The following is a 20,405-nucleotide window of genomic DNA, read 5'->3' on the forward strand; positions in this document are numbered from 1 at the left end:
TTCCCATATCAATACATCTCTGAAACATCAAAAATTCTCTTATCAAATTTTCTTAGAAATTTGAAAGTGCGAGGCTCCTCTGAGCATGGGACCTTGGTCTGAGGCCTGAAAAAAGCTAGCCCTGCCTTTGACAGTCTTAAGGAATAAACTGTGGACCATACTCAATCTAAGCTTGTTAGTTATTACAGCTGCTTGCTGTAATAACTAACAACCAAATAGCTGTAAGAATCTAATGAAAAAGTTACTGAATGGAAATCAATAAACAGAGGGATCCATCAAGGATGCCCACTGTCACCACTGTTATTTATTATTATTATTATTATTACGGGCAACTCCAGGGAGTCATTAGACTCATCGAGGGAGGCCCCAAATCATTTTCATCACAACTATTCGACATTCATACAGTATCTATCATACCTCGCCTTAAACTCATTCACTGTCACAGCATCCACCACAGACTCAGGGAGCGCATTCCACTCATTCACTACTCTAAAAGTAAAGAACCCAGCTCTAACACCTTTACTAACCACACTTTTGCCCAGTTTCCATGGATGTCCCCTAGTCCTCCCACAACCAGCCCTGTTCTCAAAAATATCTTCTGAATTAATTTTATAGAAACCCTTCAGTAATTTGAATGTCTCAATCATATCTCCCCTCCTCCGCCTATCAACCAATTTTTGCAACCCACAAATCCTCAACCTGTTCTCATACGGTTCATTCCACAGACCTGCTATCATCTTGGTCACTCGCCTCTGGATCCTCTCCACCTCCTCCCTATCAAGAAGAAACCTAGGTGACCAAATCTGAGCACAGTAGTCGAGATGAGGTCTTATCAGGGCTCGATACAGAGGAACAATAACCTGCTTGTCAACGTATTCTTCAGCAACCAAGTGATTTGATGAGCTGATTTGGCCACTTTTGCAATGTGTCCCCTAAATTTCAATTCCTTATCCACCAACACTCCTAAATCTCGTGCCTCATCAATTTCCTGGAGCACGGTTCCACCAATGCAGTAAACTGCCTCCCATCTTTTCACCCCAAAATGCATAACCTTATATTTTGCCACATTAAATTGACATCCATTCTCCCTAGCCCAGACCTCCAATCTATCCAAATCATCCTGCAAAATTTTGACGTCATCTGCATTCACTATTGCCCTACCCAACTTCGCATCATCCGCAAACAAATGAACTGTTCCTCTCAGATCCTTTCCTATATCATTTATGAACAAATTAAACAGCAGTGGTCCAAGAACAGATCCTTGTGGTACACCAGGATTTAATATCTATATAGATGAAATAGTAAAGAAATGGAAAGAAAATATAAAACCAGCATTTAGACTGGATTGTGGAACTATAACTTAATGCCCTTTTGTTTGCAGTTGAACAAATAATCATAAGAAGTGAAGATGAACTCCAAAAATATCAATATATGCCTTAAACATAAGTGCAAAAATATTTGGAATGCAAATATCAGACAAAACAAAAATCAGCTTTTAAAGGACCATTTCCAGTCAGAAGTAAAATCATGATTGAAAATAAAATTTTAGAACAAATTAACTGCTTCAAATACCTTGTATGTACTGTATCATATACAAAAGAAGCTGACATTGGCATCAAAAATTCAAATTTTCTAAAGATAATAGGAATAATCAATAGTATTTTCAAATCTAACCAAGTTCAAAAGCATACAAGAAGAGTTTATAAAGTTTTATCAAGACCACCTCTACTGTACAGAAGTTAATTATGGACCATAAGAACTGTGAAGAAAAAAGAATATAAACTGGAGAAATGAAATTCCTGCAAAAGGAAGCAGACTATACCCTCTGGAACAAAAGAAGCATATAAATACATCAAGAACTAAAAATAGACTCAGTACTGGACAAAGTATATGAATACCAAAAGAAGTGGGTTGAACATATTGGAAGAATAGACAGGTTCAAGACTACCCCTCCCAAAAAAAAAAAAAAAAAAAAAAAAAAAATACTGATACCACCCAATTGGAGAATGTAGAAGTCAGGGACAACCAAGGAAAAGATGGTAAGAAGCTGGAACAGGCCACTGGCCTAAATCCCTGAAAGGATGACGACTTATTACATAAGGTGACAAATGCATTTGACAGAGGAGATGCATACACAGTAATATACTGAGCTTTCACAAAGGCCTTTGAAAGACTGGTACACAACTGATGATTGGATAATAGATTAGTGCACTGGACTGGGGACTGGCTACATGGCTGAGGTATCAGCAAGTTGTATTTGTTGGGAGGAGATTAATCTGGAAGAGGAAAGTCACTATGTGTGCACCAAGGGGAGGGGCCATTGCTGTTTAACTTGTATATTCATGATATCAGGAAATTTGTGAATTGGGAATATACAGTTGTTTGCTGCTGATGATACAAAGTTGAAAAGAACATGAGCAGCTTTACAAGGAGTCATATAGACTGATTTGCCTATTTGAATCTTTTTTTCCTGGATTGTAAGGTTTTAAATTTTCAGAAACAGAATGCAGAGTATACATTTGCTGAGGCTACATTGAAGGAGGTGTAGGAAATGAGAAATCTCACTATGGTAGATAATTCAAAAGTTAGAGGACACATTGCTAAAATTGTGAGATCAGCACAACAGATTAGAACAAGGATATGTAGAAGATTACGAGGGTGGTCTGAAAAGTTCTTGGCATCGACCATAGATGGCAAGATTTTTTTTTCTAAGTTGGTACATAAGCATCCATGTGAAATTGCAAGTCATTCTATCAAGTAGTTTGAATTATCAGCTGTCTGAAGCAAAAGTGTTGTCTGTATCCCTTGAAATGGATAAAATGGAGTATCGTGCATTTATAAAATTCTTTGTAAAAGAAGGTTTAATGCCAAAAGAAATTCATTCAAAGTTCATAGGCACTCTTCTCCTTTGTTTTCAACAATTAAGAAATGGCCTGCTGAGTTTAAACGTGGCTGTACCAACCTTGAAGATGATCCACGTGAAGGATGTCCAAAAAGTGTAACACCACCAGAAATCGTTGATCAAGTGCAAGATATGGTATTGGATGACCGGCGAGAGTCAAAGTGTGTGAAATTGCTGAGACCATAGGCATTTCAAAAGAACATGTAGGATATATTTTGCATGAAGAATTGCAAATGAAAAAGTTTTGTGCAAGATGGGTGCCACACTTGCTCACAGCAGATCAAAAATGCACTTGCATGAAAATCTCTGAACAGTGCTTGGAACAAGAATAAAACTGATTTTGTGTCGATTTATTACTATGGATGGGACTTGGATTCACCATTACACACCAGAATCCAAACAGCAGTTTAAACAGTGTATAGAAGCCAGTTGTTTAGCAGCAAAGAAGAAAGGTCGGTTCCACCAGCAGGCAAGGTCATGGCATCGGTGTTTTGGGATGCTAAAGGCATTTTGTTTATTAATTATCTTGAAAATTGTTTTACCTTGAAAAGGGTAAACCAATAACCAGGGAATATTATTCTGATCTTTTAACTAGACTAGATGAAAAAAATCTTGAGAAAAGACCTGGTTTGCAGAAGGAAAAAAATAGTCTTTTATCAAGACAATGCACCTGCCCACAAAGGTGTTTTGGCAATGTGAAAATTAAGGGGGTCTGCAATATGAATTGTTTGAACATCCACCCTATTCCTCAGATTTGGCTCCCTCTGACTTCTATCTCTTCCTCACTGGTCAGTGTTTTTCTTCGAATCAAGGGGTGATTGCAGCTGTAAAGGGGTATTTTGTAGATCTTACCAGGAACTGCTACAGGGGTGGGATAATGATGCTGGAGCATCACGGGAATAGATGTATTAGTCTTAGGGGAGATTATGTTGAAAAATAATTTTGAAATTATAAATTCGTTTTTTCATTGTTAGGCCAAGAACTTTTCAGACCACCCTCTTATGGTTCCACTGTATAAGGCATTGATTAGGACATATGAACTGCTATGTACAAATTTGATCACTTGGTTTTCAAAAAGAATGAAGAGATACTGGAAAGGATTCAGAGGCAATTGGCTAAGGAGGTTCTAATCTCTGGAATATCAAGTATGAAGAAAGGTTGAGAAATGCAATTTGCAGAATCTGGTGGATATAAGTAAGTTGGTAAAGGAGTTATCAAATTAATGCAAAAGAGGTCTTTCATAGTGGGAGAGACCAAGAAGTCATCTTTGAAAGCTGTATAAAGAGGGTGTGAGAAGATTTTTTTTACATGGAGAGTAGCAAGTAATTGAGAAGCATTGTCTGAGAATGTAGTGAGTGCAGAAATGATTTGATGAACTGCAAGTGTATGTAAAACAGAGGGATCTCCTGTGATGAGTCCTGACTCCATAGTAGCTCAGTTTCAATGAGGCCCTTTGGCTGAAAGCACCCATCTATGATATGAACAAACTTTATCAAGGCTTTTCGATTACTGGTAGTTAGCTGGTTTCATATGGGTTGAAAGGCTTTTTCCCCGTCTGGAAACTCAGGTTTTTCATCCATCAAGACAAACTAGCCCTGTGAACATATCTGCAGGGCTTTTAAGTAATTAGAGAACTCAGTCTGTTTTGAATGGAAGAGAAATGGAACTCATTCCATATGAATTCATAGCATACATATATGTATATATGCAAAGTTTTTCTTTTAGTCTTCCACACTTGTACGTGGCATCAGTGGTTTATTTAAGACCAAGAAGCGAGAGAGAGAGAAAAAAAAAAAGGATCTCTCTCTCACAATTATTTGCATTGCTTGTCACTCACAGTAACCAAATTAAGACAGAAATTCAAATATGAATGCTGAAAATGTGGCGAATCTTTATTACCAAGTTGCATTGTAGACTTGTATAGCACATCTTTTAATGATCTCTGCTGTAATTATCACTTTTAAAAGAAATTGTAACCATGAATTTTTACCATTGTAGTGCCTCCATAGCACAGTTGGAAGAATGACGGTACATTGCACTCTTCGATTGGAATAGCGCGAAGTTCGATTCTTGTCATGCCAGGAGGAATCTTTATTATTCAGGCCTCCACGGAATCAAGACTCATTGTGGGGACATTATGTGGACTTTTTCAATCAAAGGTGAGTTAGCCAATCTCATGCAGAGGTGGCAGGGTTTTTTCATCCCACAGACAAATCGGCCCTTCAGAACACACGCAATTTACAGACAAAAGATACCAGTTGTGGTGGTGGGCGGTAAATGGCGTTGATGGAGATGATTGGTAGTAGAGGTTTGGTATAATGGTGGAGACAGTTGTATAGTGGGTGTCCTCCTGTGATGAGTCTTTGGACTCCTCGGAGGTGTCACGAATAATAAAAGTAACAGCAAGGCTTTCAAATACTTTTTTTATTTTTTTTATTAAGATGAAATTAAAAGAACTATCCCCTTAATAAGTACAAAATGCCAATAAAAATGCCTTCTTTAATATGAGGTCTGTTCGAAAAGTTCCAGGACAGTTATAAAGAATCTTCCACCATATGGTTTCATAAGCAGATGTGTACATATACATGTCATAACATGACAAAACAAGTTAAAAGTCATTGCATCACCTCAAGTTACCCACTATGTTTTGAATGAACCAGACCTTTTTGAGTGTCCTGATATCAGGAATTAATTTGTCAAATTTTGCACTAAACTTGGAAGAAAAAAAAAAAAAACAGCTGAATTTAAGGGATGATGTTTTAAGCCACTTAGACATTCAAGTGGTTCAAAAGGTTTCAAGATGGTTGAACTTTCAATTGAAGATAACCCCTGCCTCTGGATGAACATCGACACTTGCACCAATGATTTGGTAGCTTATATTTATAAAAGTCAGTTTGATCTTACAAATTCTGACAGACAATTTGGAAGTGATGATTATAGCAAAGTTTGTGCTGAGACTTCACTCATGACCAAAAGAGATTGAGTTGCAGTTTGTCAGGAACTCAAAGATTGTGTTGCTCAAGATCCAGATTTCATCAAGCATCATCACAGGTGAGGAGACATGGTTCACAGCTACAGACCCAGAGATGAAGGCTCAGTCCTGTCATTCCATCTATTCATTTAGCGTACGTTTCTAGCTTAAAAGAACATCGGTCGTAGCTCAAAATCACTCCTCTTAATCAGATGGCTTCCTGTGACTTTTAATGAGAATAAAAAGTCTTAAAGAATAAAAAGGATTAGTTTAGGGATAAATTAAAATCTGTACTTAAAGGGTACAGATGTAAATGAAATTAAACAGAATGTGACAGGGCAACTCAAAGCCATTCCTTTAGGATAGTTTCAGAGATATTTCCAAAGGTGGGAAAAAAACACTGTATTGAGACAGGAGGAGAATATTTTGAAGGAAATATGTTCCTATAAGCTCATGAGCCTTCTATATTTATATATTTTAAATAAATTATATCGTCAGCATCCAGGAATGCGTTAGCAGAGCTAATCTCAGGTGGTATGGTCACTTAAACAGAATGGGCGAGGAAAGATTAGCAAAACAAGTGTTCTCTGCCAGGTTGACAGGAAAACGACCCAGAGGAAGACCAAGATATAGGTGGATTAATACGGTATGAAGTGCCTTAGACGATAGAAATATAAGATCTGATAATGTTGGAGTCTTGACAAGTAACAGCCTGATTTGGAGGAAAATTGTAGATAGGAAGTTAGTAATGATGTAAATGATTTTTCATGTAGTACTATCATATCCTATACACCCTTTGAGGGTATATGGCAGGAATTTGATGATGAAATAAATTATTTCCTGGGACCTTTTGAACAGACCTCATATTTATATCACATAATATCATAGATTATAAAACAATTATAAGACCTGTAAGAACATATGTATGGATATGAAACGTGGCCATTAAGCCAAAAAAATAAATTGACAATCTTTGAAAGGAAAATATTAAGGAAGATATATGAACCAATAAAAGAAAATGGAATATGGAGAATTAAAATAAATAATGAACTTGAGCTACTAACTAATAGTAAAATATATAAATATAGAAAGAATAGAAAAATATAGTTAAAAATATATATTTGAATGGAAACCATTAGGACAAAGGAAGAAAAAGACTGATGATGTACAAAAAAAAATTGGAAGAATTTTGCACAGAAAAGAAAGAATGACTGAAAATTGTTTTGCAAGCTAAAAACTCAGAGTTGTAAAGCTAGTAGTATTATAGACTGTCAAACTGGCCTTTTTTTTTTTTTTTTTTTTTTTAAACCACATATATCAGTATTTTTAGCTGGACTATCTTACATGAGAAAAAAAATTAATGGGCAGTTTACTGCTGAACTGGCTGACACCATTCTTCTACTTTCCCTCAAATTATAAAAACACATCAGCATTCAGTGTCACGGAGAGTATGTTTGGAGTCTTTAGTTTTCCGTTAGGATTGCAATCTCTCATTTTAAGGTGTAGCAGTGACAAGAGAACTTTTCAGGCTACACTGTCTAACTGGTCTTTTCTTAAACCTCAAGTATTTTTAGCTGGACTATCACATAAAAAGCAGTTTTTCACAAAGCCTAGATGTATGCCATTAAAAGTGCTATCAATGAGGTTACTTACCACAAATATTCTACCTCTATTCACTATAGTTAATGTATTAAAAGCAAAGCCATATTCTTATTGGATTCCTTCACACAGATAATGTATGCTGTTGGAATAAACGGATATTTCCAATGTGTAGAAGCATGGCTTTCCAACTAAGCTTTGACATCTATAAACAAATGTCATTGTGATCATCTCAAATAAATGATTTTAAGGTCTAGAACTCAAGATTCAGAGTATTTTGGTAGAATTCGGAACTTTGACATTATCTTAGGAGAATAATAATCTGATGACCCAGTTGCAGACTGAGTCATCAGATTATTATTATTATTATTGCTTGTAGTATTTGAGAACTATATTTTATTTCACAGAATTCATGGAGACCTTACAACTCACTTTAAATGTAAACTGGGAGATAAAAAAAAAAAACAGACCAAGGCTCTCTCTCTGCATGCTGCAACATGGGAGGAAGATCCTATATCTAGGTCAAGTTCTCCCACTTTACACAGAAAGTGCAACTTATAACTTTCTTGTTCAGGAGTGAATGCTTATTTCGACAGGCAGCAATGGGGTGCAGAGTGTGTATTTGGTGGGGAAATTTTGGAGGAAATTGAGGTGACAGAAGACTGAGTGGAGGCAGACAGGAATCTGGGGTTCAGGGATCACATTGCAAAGGAAGGTTATGGGGATCATGTGTCAGATTATAGCAATGATGTGGAGAACTTTAACATGCAGAAATGAACCTCTTTATTTCTGCATGTTAAAGTTCTCCACATCATGAGGAGTGGATACTCCATTGTATAAGGCCATATGAGGCCTTATATAATGGAACCTCATATGGATTACTGTGCATGGATTTGGTTCCATGGCTTTTGTGGTGATATACTGTGGGAATATACTGGGAAGGGTCCAGAAAATACTGACTAAGGTGGTGATTGGTCTTGGGGATGTGAAGGCAGATTGAAGGAATGTAGTTTGCTAAGCATTGTGAATAGGAGGAGAGGGGTGACATGAGACATTTAAGATGAAGGGTTGATGTAGAGGTTTTTTGTGGATTGGGGAAGTGGGTAGAACAAAGATATTCCTGGAAGCTTTATAAGGTGGGTGTGAGCAGGTTCTTTTCATGGAGAGTGGAATGCATTGCTTAACATTGTGGTGAATGCAGACACACACAGAGTTTAAAGCATGGTTTGATGGGCTTTGTTCATACACTTATTACTCCAAGAAGTCAAAGTCTCATCTAAGAGGTCCCTTTATCCTACACACAGCTCATCATACTGCACCTTAACACACTCAAATTCTCTGCAGACACCACACTCTCAGGCAAGGCATCATTCACAACTCTTCATGCAAAAAACCTGCTTCTCACCTCCCTGCTCACACCCTCCAGGGATGACCTCTGGTTCTCCCCTGATCTCCTACTGTTTTCCATAGAAACTTTCCAACATTGATCCTATAACAACCCCTTAATAACTTGTAGGTCTATCATATCTCCCCTCTTCCTCCTATCCACTAGACTCTGTAAATTACATCTTCTCAATCTTTCCTCATATTCGACATTCCAGAGGTCAGAAACTACCTTAGTCAGTCACCTCTAGACCCTTTCCAACATCTCTTTCTCCTTTTGAAAACCAGGTGACCAAATCTGGGCACAGTGCCTTATACAATGGAACAAGAATCACCCTACTTCTACAAGTCAGTGTCCTCTGCATCATTCCCAGAAGTCTGTTGTCTTCACAATTTTGGCACTGTACAAATGCAGATGGCAATAAAAAAAATCAGATGCTCTTTGTGCAACAAATACAGAATTACACTATTGTCCATTTAACACACACACATCACTGGCTAATAAAAGCAAATGCTAAATCACAGTAGTCCGTTTTGTAGAATGGGTTACTTATTCAGGAGAACATTCTGAATTTTCTATTATAGCAAATTGCCACAGAAATGAATATTTTTTATTACAACTAACTTATTTTCATAAATTACATCAACACAAGACTCACATGAAATAAATAGTATATTACAGCAGGAACAAAGACTACAAACAAAAAAATAGCTTTATAGTTACATGAAATGAAATTATGCTTTATATACAGCATAAAAAACTAAAAATTCAAATTTTTCTTATCCTTTTGAAATACCAGGAATGTACCTTAAGTACTAGTTACAGTTATCTCTTGGGAAGGATTGTTAACTTAGGAGTAGCATGATTCATAAAACATCCAATGAAAACCATTAACAAAATATACATGCCATCATAACAGTGACATTTCAGATGTAAAATGCTGGAGAGCAGCTTGACAAAACTTCATAAGAATGTACAAAACTTGCTATATGGTGCACAGACTCATTAAGTGATTAGTCAGCTATTTGATAAAACCTCGAAACACTCATATGGAGTATGAAATTATATGAAAGTCAACTGTCAGAATATTAAATCATCTTACTCAGGGGTCCTGATATTAGAAGCAGCATAATAATGTCAGGCCTGACATTCACTCATGGACATTGAGATCATTTTAATACCACTGATTCTGCACAAACTGGTACCTTCATAAATCTAATGGAAAGAAATTTTTAAAGCTGGTACTATCTTTAGGTAATCAATGATTTTCCCAAAAAATATATTTTTATTTTAATGCATTAAAATGTTTGCAAGTATCCAAGTAAAACATGCTTGAAGAATACTTCGTTTGTTTTAAATAAAGAAAATTTGATGAGTTTGTTTTTATGCACCCTGACTAACAGCTAAAATTATTTCTCAATAGTCACAGACCTGAATCCAAATCAAACAAAAGACAACCTTTTCGATTATTAGCTATCAGGATTTTATGGTCAGAAATTATATACCACAGTGATACAGCAGTGTTGATAGGTCAGTTTTAACAAGCCTTGTTTTTGTCTTTCCAATCTTTAGAATGAAGATAAATTTGAGATTTCATATATTAGCTCAGAGAATACAGTGATAATTATATCCAATTAATATATTTTAATTAGGTATAATTAGCACAGCTCCACTATAATATATGAAGTGATAAAAATACAAATATGTGCTTTGGCTAATACAGGACATCAAATATGAACCTTCATATATTTATTTGCTGTAGCAGCAATACATTGTGAAAGACTCAAAACATATAGACAAATGTAACTTTGTTCTGTCCTGTAGGGTGTGATTATATAACATTAAGTTCAATCGTGAGATACATCTTTTATGTTACCATCAAATCGATCTTTTCTACCGAATTAAATTTTAAAATGAACTGTTTTAATGAAAAATCTTCAAAAATGAAATAATTTCCTTTATACAGAATGAATCCACAAAATTTGTTGTAGACAATTCTATTTATATATTATAATTATCTTCAAACTCTCAAAAAAAAAAAAATAAAAAAAGTCCATCTTTACATATCACAGTTTAAATTACAAAGCATCAGCAGATACGTTATTTACAGTGACTTCAAATACGAATTTTATTTTTTACCACGAAAGTAAACAAATAGTGTACAACACACATAATTTTGAAGATTTTGACTATTGTAGAGAAGCAAAATGTTTATACATATGAAGCTTGATATCTCACTGCAGTCGAAATCACATTACCAGCTTATACATGCATAATATAAAAACTAAACTCTGAGGTAAATCTTACAGCTGCCTATTCATTTATTTTATTTTTTAAACCAGTGGTTTATTGGTGCAGGAATACAAGTATAGCTGTTTTTCGTACTTATTTTTATAGAAGCTTCATCATCCCACTTAATTGCACAAATTTTTAATTTGCAATGCATTTTCTAAACACTATTACTGCACTATTTAGAAATACTCTAAATATTACAAATATACATAATCTCCCAAATTAAAATACACTTAGTTAGGCAAATATGGTGAATGAAACTCTTATTCAGCAGTTTATTAAAATTGTTTGTACCACTATGGATGTGAGCCTTTCTTAAGCACCTAGCAGTTGTTCAGAAGATGTGAAGTGACATACCTAGACTTGTGATGAGTAGCTAATTATATAATAAAGGAACCAAATACAGACTAGTAACAGCAATTATACAATCCTACTTTATATATTTGTGGTCTTGAATTCGAATCCCACTGAATGCTGTTTAGGAACATTGTTTCTCACCATTTTAATGATCCCTATGAATGTAATTTTTTAATGAATATTATGAAATAATATGAGTATATGTTAGCATGATAAATTGTTATGTAAAGAAGAATTCAGATAAACATTTTTTGAAATTCAAAGCTGAAAATCCCAGTCACATTAATTCAGTCATAGTTTAAGTTTCACTAAAACCTGCTTTGCAAAAAAAGCAATTCTCGTAGTTAAATATTAGCCTAGACACTAAGAGACAACAAAATTGAAGAAAAACTTGATTGCTTAGCAGACAAGTTCTGACATTCTAAAAAAAAAAAGTTACCTGTAAACCAGTGATGAAAATATCCAAAAATATATTCAACTTCACTCAATGAATAAGCTTGACAAAACTAAAGAAAACCTGTTATGCATTATAGGAAAATGCTAACTAAGCTATGTAAGAAAAATGATCAAGAAAGTGAAACCATCTTTCTATTTCTCAGTATGATGACTGTGGCTGTTAATTCGTTTGCAACACAAACAAATCAATTGTATAAGGACAAAAAATTTTAAATTAAAAAGCATAAAAATGCAAATTGCCAACATTTTCTGATAACTGGCTGAAAACGAAGCATCTATAAATGGGGATTAATTTGCCAGTCTTCTCTATTTAATTATTATAGAAGATGAACAGAGATTATATATGAGCTCATCACACTAAGTTTTACATTAAAAAAAAAAAAAAATGCAATACAATGTTCAAATTCTTATTAGTCTACTATTAATCTGCCAAAGATCTAACAGTTTGCAGTTTTGAATGAAAGCCAAAATTATAGAAGACTAGAATACATTACAAAAGTGTTATTTCAATTAAATGTGCTAAAAATGAATGCCTATTTATCCTGTTTCAAAGTTTTCACTTAGCTGTTATACTGTGTGAGTGAGAGAGAGAGAGAGAACATGCATGCACTCATTTAATAATATTGTAATTGAATTGTGAGGTATTTCAGAAGTTCAATAGCTGGCACAGATAATTATATAGATCTTTGAAGAATAAGTTAACACATACTTAAGTTATGTGTTAAGTTATGTGGCACCTTAATTCTCTAATCATGAGCACAATATGGCTAAATGGAATTCATTAATATTTTATGCATAAAACATACTGTAAAAATGTTTTTTTTTATGTTATGTTTAAAGCAGACGGAATAACTATTAAAGGCATCAGAATTTGATAGGCAAATAATGCTATAAACCTGATAATTATTTTTTTTAGTTACAATTTTGATTGGTTGTTAATGAATGAGAAAAATAATAAAAATATCAAAGTTCTCAGAGATTGTTTTAAAGAACATATTAAAATAAATATCTAATTTAAAAAAGGAATCAACCTGAATCAAATGTAGTGAAAAAATATATTAGAATTTGACTTCTCGAATTCACAAATATCATAGACATCAGTGAATATGTAAAAATAGCAGTTTAAAAACTGCTATCTTTATTATGACAATTGAATATTTTGTTTAGATTCAATATACTTAATGAATTATGTTTAGGGTGACTGACTGAATATGTACTCAAAACTAAACTCATTAAAAAGTTTGAAACATCAACTCATTACGATTCCCAAAGAGAAATCTGAATTTCATTTTACATTAAGCTACAAATGTTGTAAAACAAGTTACAATTTATGACAGATTACAACATAACATGAAAAGCTCACTTTGGTATCAGAAATAAGCTATTTAGCTAGTATATTGCTTTGGTCCCCACTAAAATATTCATGAGAATCAAGTACAATAAACTAATTTCGCTGTAGTTACTACCAATAGCAATTTATTTGCTCTTCAAAATATGCAACTTTTAAAAGATAAAAAAAAACATTTAAAGACCTATATTTCATGGTGGATCTCTAAAATCAATAAACTCTTATTTTTTCTTACTACAAATTATTAAAGAAAAAAAATTGAAAAAAATAGTAAAGACAGAACTAACTTGTAATTAAATTCAGTTGAAAATGTTCCAATATATGGACATTATAGTAAAAATACAAACTAAGTTTTCTTATTGAGATTCAAACAATGTTAGTGGATTAACACAGATATAAAAATGTCCTATTTACATATTTAGATCTATCACAGATATTTAATATAATTTAGCACAAATATTCTTTGGCAAATACTCTCATGCACATTATGGATTTAGCAATATAAAAAGTGAATGCCAGTCAGCCTCATAACATGCACTCCTTAGTAATACCTATAATGATGTTTATACAGGACAAGACTGGAATATAGAATACCACTGAAACCTAAAAATAACAATACTGGCAACATATTCATGCAATAGATAAAATAACTGCTATAATGGATGTTCAATTTCATTTAACAGGATATCTCCAAGTCAGTATGAAAAATTCAAAAATGCCATGTGTGTGATGCCAGAACAGAGTATATATTGTTTATGACTGAAAATAATGTAGTGTGCAACAATTCAGTAGTGTACAACTCAACGGAATATAGAAACTATTGGTCTGGATACAGAATTTGGGATATTAAATTTATTCCACACTAAATGCCATAAGCATTCATAACTGACAATCTCACATAAATTTAGACTCTTAACATACCTTGTTCACCACTAAACTATTCAAATTTAAAGAATTATAGGTTTATAATATTGCATACAGCTAATTTATCTATTTTTTTTTTCAATAAATAAAAATAGTACTTATGGGTCATTTTGGGTTTTGAGATAGTAACCAACATATCTGTTGACAAATGATATTCATTCCCAAGGCATTTTAAATGTTGAAAACTTTCATAGTATAGATACTACAGATATTCTTAGGGAATATATGCCATTAGACAAAAGCATAAAAAAAAAGTAAATAAAGTATATACTTTATTTACTTTCTTTTCCATGATGCTTTTATTTTTATATGCTGAGAAAGTAAAATATTAAAACAATTTCGAAAACCCTACCAAAGTTTTTTTTTTCCCCTTCTATTATAAAGCATTCAGATGAACTTCAAATAATGGTTTCACAGCTGGAGTTTATTTAATGTAAAATACAGTATTATAAAAGGTGGCATATTTGAATAACTGACAACTGAACTGCAAGATCTAAAATAGATATAAAAGTTCAAGTTTGTTCTGCAATACATTTCATCATGCATCCAGATGTTTTTTTTTTCTGGATTTAGGGATAAAACAAAAACTATGTAAAAAAATTCAACTGCTCATGAAATACATGAGAAAATCTCATGGGTTTTGCCAATTAATTTTCAAATTTTCAAATTCTCTTTGCTATTTTCTTTGTAGTACAATCTTATTACCATGAATTACTATTTATTGAGTATTTACGAGGATATGCTTTTTTTTTTTTTTTTTCAAAATAAATTAATATTAAACTGCAAACATAAATCAAGTCAAGTTGATATAAGAAAACTGCATTAGGTACAAAAGAGTTAAATATTATCATAAGGAATTTTTATACTTATTATAAAGACAGTTTGATATATTTCAGCTGGAAAATATTTTTCTAAGTGCAGTATATCAGAATTACTTTATGCTTTTAAAGCTATTCCATTATTTATGTAATAAATGACATTGTTAATTCTCAGTAATATATTACTTCAAAATAAGCAGCGAAATTTTATCTATTGACTACTTTTTTCATTTTTTTAAATGCTAGAATAAATATCCTTATATGTAATAATGTATCAGCTTAGATATTAACAGAAAAGTGAAGTACACATCCTGAATACTTAAAAATAAAACGTTGGCAGGGGGGAGGGGGGGGAGGAGAGAACCTTCAGTGATAAAATTAAGTGATTTAAAAACTAAATTTTTTTCAAATAATTAACATTAAAGGCACTCCTAAGAATTATGTTTCCATAATTTTCAGGATTCTAATTCTCTTTTAATTTTCTAATTCTGTGCAAGCAAGCAAGCATGCTTACACGATCACAAGTTGTAGTATAAAAAAATTTAAAGCCCTGAAATATTTTATATTAAATATTTAAAATGATCTTTACAAACTTTAAAATAATTTTTTTAAATAAGGTGAGAAATGTCAACATAAAAAATGGATGGGGAGACGGGTTGGATAAATAGCTATATTTTTTTTGAAATATCAGTATAACTATTTGCATGTAGTGCATGTGAAAAATGTATTTCATATATTATTCTATGAATAGCTTAATATATGAATGCAGGTAGCTTCAAATGGAAACAAAAAAAATATAGAAGCTAACATTTTCATTCAGCTAAAAGTTGAAGCCCTATACAGGTATGAACAGTTATTGCCAATAATACACTGCATTATTGCCTAATATTCACTTTAATTACAAATTTTTATTTCTTTTTATATTTTACCTACAAACATACTTAGAACTGTTTACAAAATACATATATCCAGTGGAGAGAGAAGAGAAAGACAAATCTGAAACCACCATCCAATGATTATCAATAGCTGCTTAGGAAGGACCCTTTCAACATTTAACAAATAGTTTATTTTGGATATAACACAGGACATGTAAAACAAGGCATTTCTTTAACCATATTATTCAATTTAAAACAAATAAGTGATCATACTGGGTATTAAATAATTTTCATGTTTTATGCAAGTTAAAACTAGTGGTAAAACTGAAGATATAAACAGAATTTTATTGGAATAATAATATTAATCCTGTTGTAACTTACGACCTATGAATTAAATTCTGAATGTTTTTCTTGGAAAAATGTTTGTGAAATTTGTAATGATAGTTAGATATACACTGACAGCCTGATTATCCAATTGTTTTAACTATACTTTTACATTTGAGTGCTTAAATAAATATTGCCTCACTTTTCATGCGTTACTATCAGTAATCCTAATTCTGTGATACATATATATTATAGAATATAAAATGTTGTAAGTATAAATTTCATTACAACTAGCATGCACATATGGCATACTCTGTGTGTGTCGGAGGAGGGGGGGAGGGAGAGGACCAGTCAATACGCCACCATATTTAAATTAAATGCAGACTGTAAAAATCAAATTGTACTTGTAACTGCTTCATGTTAAATTGTATTCTCTCTATAAAACCAATTTTTGAACAGGAGATCATTTGCAAGATTTAGTATAGTTTTAAAAAAGTTCCCAAAATAAAGCTAGTCATTTATCCTTTTAGATATTGAATAATTTATTAACTCATGCTTAAAAAAAGTAAAGCAAAGCAGGAGCTTTAGTTACCATGAAAACAGAATCAAATCACTTATCCAGAGCAATTTTCAAAAAAAAAAAAGATCATTTGTTTCCCAAATATAACAATAGTCACCTATATTATTCATGAGCAACAGTAGAGCTGTGTTATGGACAATGTAGGGAGAGAAAAACAGTTTGGACCAATACTTGTGGGTTCCTAATGAAAGATTTTGGAGGAGGTGATAAATGAAAAAAAGTTGTAGTTACAAGCTCTTGTGAAAGTGAGATGTAGGTCACTTTTCCTCAGCAATGAGTGATGTCCAGTGTTATAACTAAAATAAATACTGATAATTCCATTCTCAAAGCATTTTCTAAAAATTTTCAAAACCATATATAAGTGATCAATGCAACAAAAATTAATCTCAGTAAACAAAAGCAGGTTTAGACGACTTCCTATTATCTATGTAATAAATGCCTTTAATTGTGAACACTAATACTCAAAAGCAAATATACAGTATATGAAACTTTATCCTCCCTCCCACCCACATAATTATTTACACACCAAAATGCATATTGACATTAGGAAAAAATAACTTCCATTTAGTGCAAAGAGAATAAATAAAATTACCATATAACACTTGTTCAAGGCTCAGTACAATTCGTAAACACTTTTTTGCTGAGCAAAGATGTCAATTCAGTACTATATCACACCACATGATATCACAAACCAGTAATACATAATTATTAAAAAAAATTCTATAGAGAAAACAGACTAATACATCGTGGCAAATTTTATAAAACAGTTTTTCTTTTTGTTTAATAAGTTAACACTTAATTACAAGAAATTTTTCCTATCATGTTATAAATAGGAAATTAATGTAGCTTCCACAAGCTTTCTAACTTAGTACAAACACTCAAAATTAGTATAAACATCAAGCAATGATATGTGTATCAGTCCATTTCTGGGTTCCAATTTCCTTTCATGTAATAAATTCTTAATCTACAAGAAGGAAAACAGAGGGGCCAGTCCTACCTTAATCTATTTTAAATGCTCCCCCCCCCCCCAGTATTTGGGAAGTACATCTTAAATATATAGCAACAAAGTAAGAACTCATTAGTCTACAAAATAGACTAAAAACTGAGAGCTCACCTAAACAAGAGATACCATATTTAGCATTAATATATTAAGTGCAATTTGACTACATTAAGGTGACAACAGAAATATAAAGAATTAAATTAATAATACAAGAAAAAAAAGTTAGACATTACTGAATAATTACATAAATAATCAAATTGTTGTAGCTAACACAAACTACACCTAATGAATAAATAATGGAATGTGGCTCTGCAATTTACAACAACTGCAGGGTCTGTAATCACAGTTTAAGCAATATTTTGCTTTCTTTATATATTCCTCTTCTGTCTTTGGTTTGATAAAAATGACTGACATAGGTTGGAAAATTTTATAAAAAAGGTATATTCTTGCAGTATGCTTGAAAAGGTATAGTTACCAAAAGAGAAATATCAATGAAAAATATTTAGCAGGAAGGAATACTAAATGCAAATTTCCAATTACAATATTATTTTGTGAATTGTTTGGTCAACTCTGCACAGTAACTTATCAAATCTAATGTACACTTCAAACTGAGATAAAAATTAACTATGCAAGAAGCCTGTACATGGATTCTATCTGAGGCATGAAATATTTACGACATTCAGGACGTTTTGTCTTGAGAGTTGGAGTTAGTAATCCATTGTCTATTGTCAGCATTTGTGGATGAAGGTGAATATCCTTTACCTGAAATATTAAATTAAATTGAATATTATTTTACAAATATCAGAAATAAGAAAAATGAAAATGTCTCAGTGAGTTCATTTGTCTAAAAATTGTCAGAATAAACAAGATGCACTTGAAGATAACATCCCAATAGGAAGAGAGATGGAGAAATGTTTTTTTTTGTAAAGGTAGAAAGGGTAAGAGCAAGTGCTATTGATTGCAAAGGACATACAAGGTGAAAGGAGATACAAGGGTTTTGAGACTGCATGCATGTGTGAAATATTTATTTAGATGTTACTATAGATCTAGCAATGTGGCAAGGAAAAGTATATAGACAGTCTAGCAAATAAGAAATGGGTGATTATTATAGTAAAAACTGAAATGAAGATATGACATCTGGAAACAAAGAAAATAAATTTAAGCTTTTGTGGGACAACTACTTTAAGCAGTAAAGTAATAGAGAGAAAGTCTTAGATTTGCAGGTAAAAAAGAGGTAATGGAAGAGATATATGGAGAGCAGATGTATGAAGAATATAAGACTCAGGCCAGGAAAGTGACTAGTATGGTAAGGAAGGCAAAACTGGAAAATAAGAAGAGATTGGCCCTAAAATCCAAAGAAAATCCTAAGGAATTTTTTTCACTGTGTGGCCAGTAGGAGAAGAAATGGTTGTGGAAGAATGACGTTGGATAAAAATGGGAATAGAGTGACTGATGCAAAGGACATATTGCAGTTGTTCAACACTTTATTAGGGTATTTCAACCCCAAAAATCAAACCTGGAGAAGTAGGTTTTAATACTAGAGGGGATAGGGCAGGTTCGAGGTTTAGAAGTGCATGAAAGCAGCGTGTTCCAAATACTGAGTACTCTACGTCAATAAAGCATTGGGACCGGATGGAATTTTCCCATGAGTTTTGAGAGAATGTTTAAAGAACTGACAGTTCTGTTGGCCTGGCTTTTCAATATGTCTGGTCATGGGAAAGGTAGCCCTTGAAATAAGGGTTATAGCAGGCTGGAAGTGTCAAACTATAGACCAGTTTGTATTTCATCAGTAGTTGTTAATATCTTGGAGAAATTAGTGAGGGATCATTTACAGCATCCCTACAAAGGCATTTGACAGGATACCATATATAAGCTGATATTTAAGTTGCAGCACATGAGTTTAGATGTCAGGTCAGCAAACTGGATTCAGGATTGGCTATCTGATAAATATCAGAGAGTGTGTATGGGGGAGCAATATCAAGGAGACAGAAAGTTACAAGTGTGGGGGTCCCACAGGGACCAGTACTGAGACATGTATTGTTTAACCTTTACATTAATGACATTGTCAGTGGATTGATATGGATGTGGTAGTCCTGCAAGAGGATTTGAATAAACTAGACAGATGAACAAATGAATGGGGATGTCAATTTAATTCAGCTAAATATTGCAAAGTAGTGAAGGTAATCCAGAGGATTGTTGCAATACTGAGAAGGATGCTAACCTGTAGAGATAAGAGTTGTCATTCCATTGTATAAAGCCCTGATCAGACCACACACTTGGACTATTGTGCTCAAATTTGGTCCCCAGGATTTGAAGGAGAAATTAATTGTGGAAAGAGTACAGAGGCAGATAACAAAGATGGTATCAGGACTGTACAATGTTAGTTATGAAGACAGGCTAAGGGAATGTGGACTGCAGAGTTTGGTAAGATAGAAATAGGAGAGGTGATATGACTGAGAATTTTAAACTGTTAAGAGGTGGTTACAGGGTTTTAAACTGTTGGCATTGGGGAGTTCTTTTGTGTGATGGAACAGGGTATGGAGTGAGGAAAAGGGTCTATCTCTGGAAGTTATGA

At 33.1% G+C, this 20,405-nt stretch overlaps 1 protein-coding gene across 5 annotated transcripts in view; it reads right to left on the reverse strand.

Moving 5' to 3' along the window:
- Positions 1–9,444: 9,444 nt before the first annotated feature.
- Positions 9,445–20,405, reverse strand: part of LOC150099504 (long-chain-fatty-acid--CoA ligase 1-like) — a 360,710-nt gene continuing 349,749 nt past the window's right edge. For all 5 annotated transcript variants that reach the window (XM_090403665.1, XM_090403662.1, XM_090403664.1 and 2 more), the window contains one exon: positions 9,445–18,592. In XM_090403665.1, the coding sequence (XP_090259791.1) occupies positions 18,455–18,592 (138 nt within the window). In that variant the 3' untranslated portion in view covers positions 9,445–18,454. The remainder of the gene's footprint in view (positions 18,593–20,405) is intronic.

The sequence above is a fragment of the Typopeltis vanoorti genome, chromosome 14, assembly GCF_054136105.1.
Source record: "Typopeltis vanoorti isolate ZY-2024b chromosome 14, IOZ_Tvanoo_1.0, whole genome shotgun sequence".
Taxonomy (NCBI): Eukaryota; Metazoa; Arthropoda; class Arachnida; order Uropygi; family Thelyphonidae; genus Typopeltis; species Typopeltis vanoorti.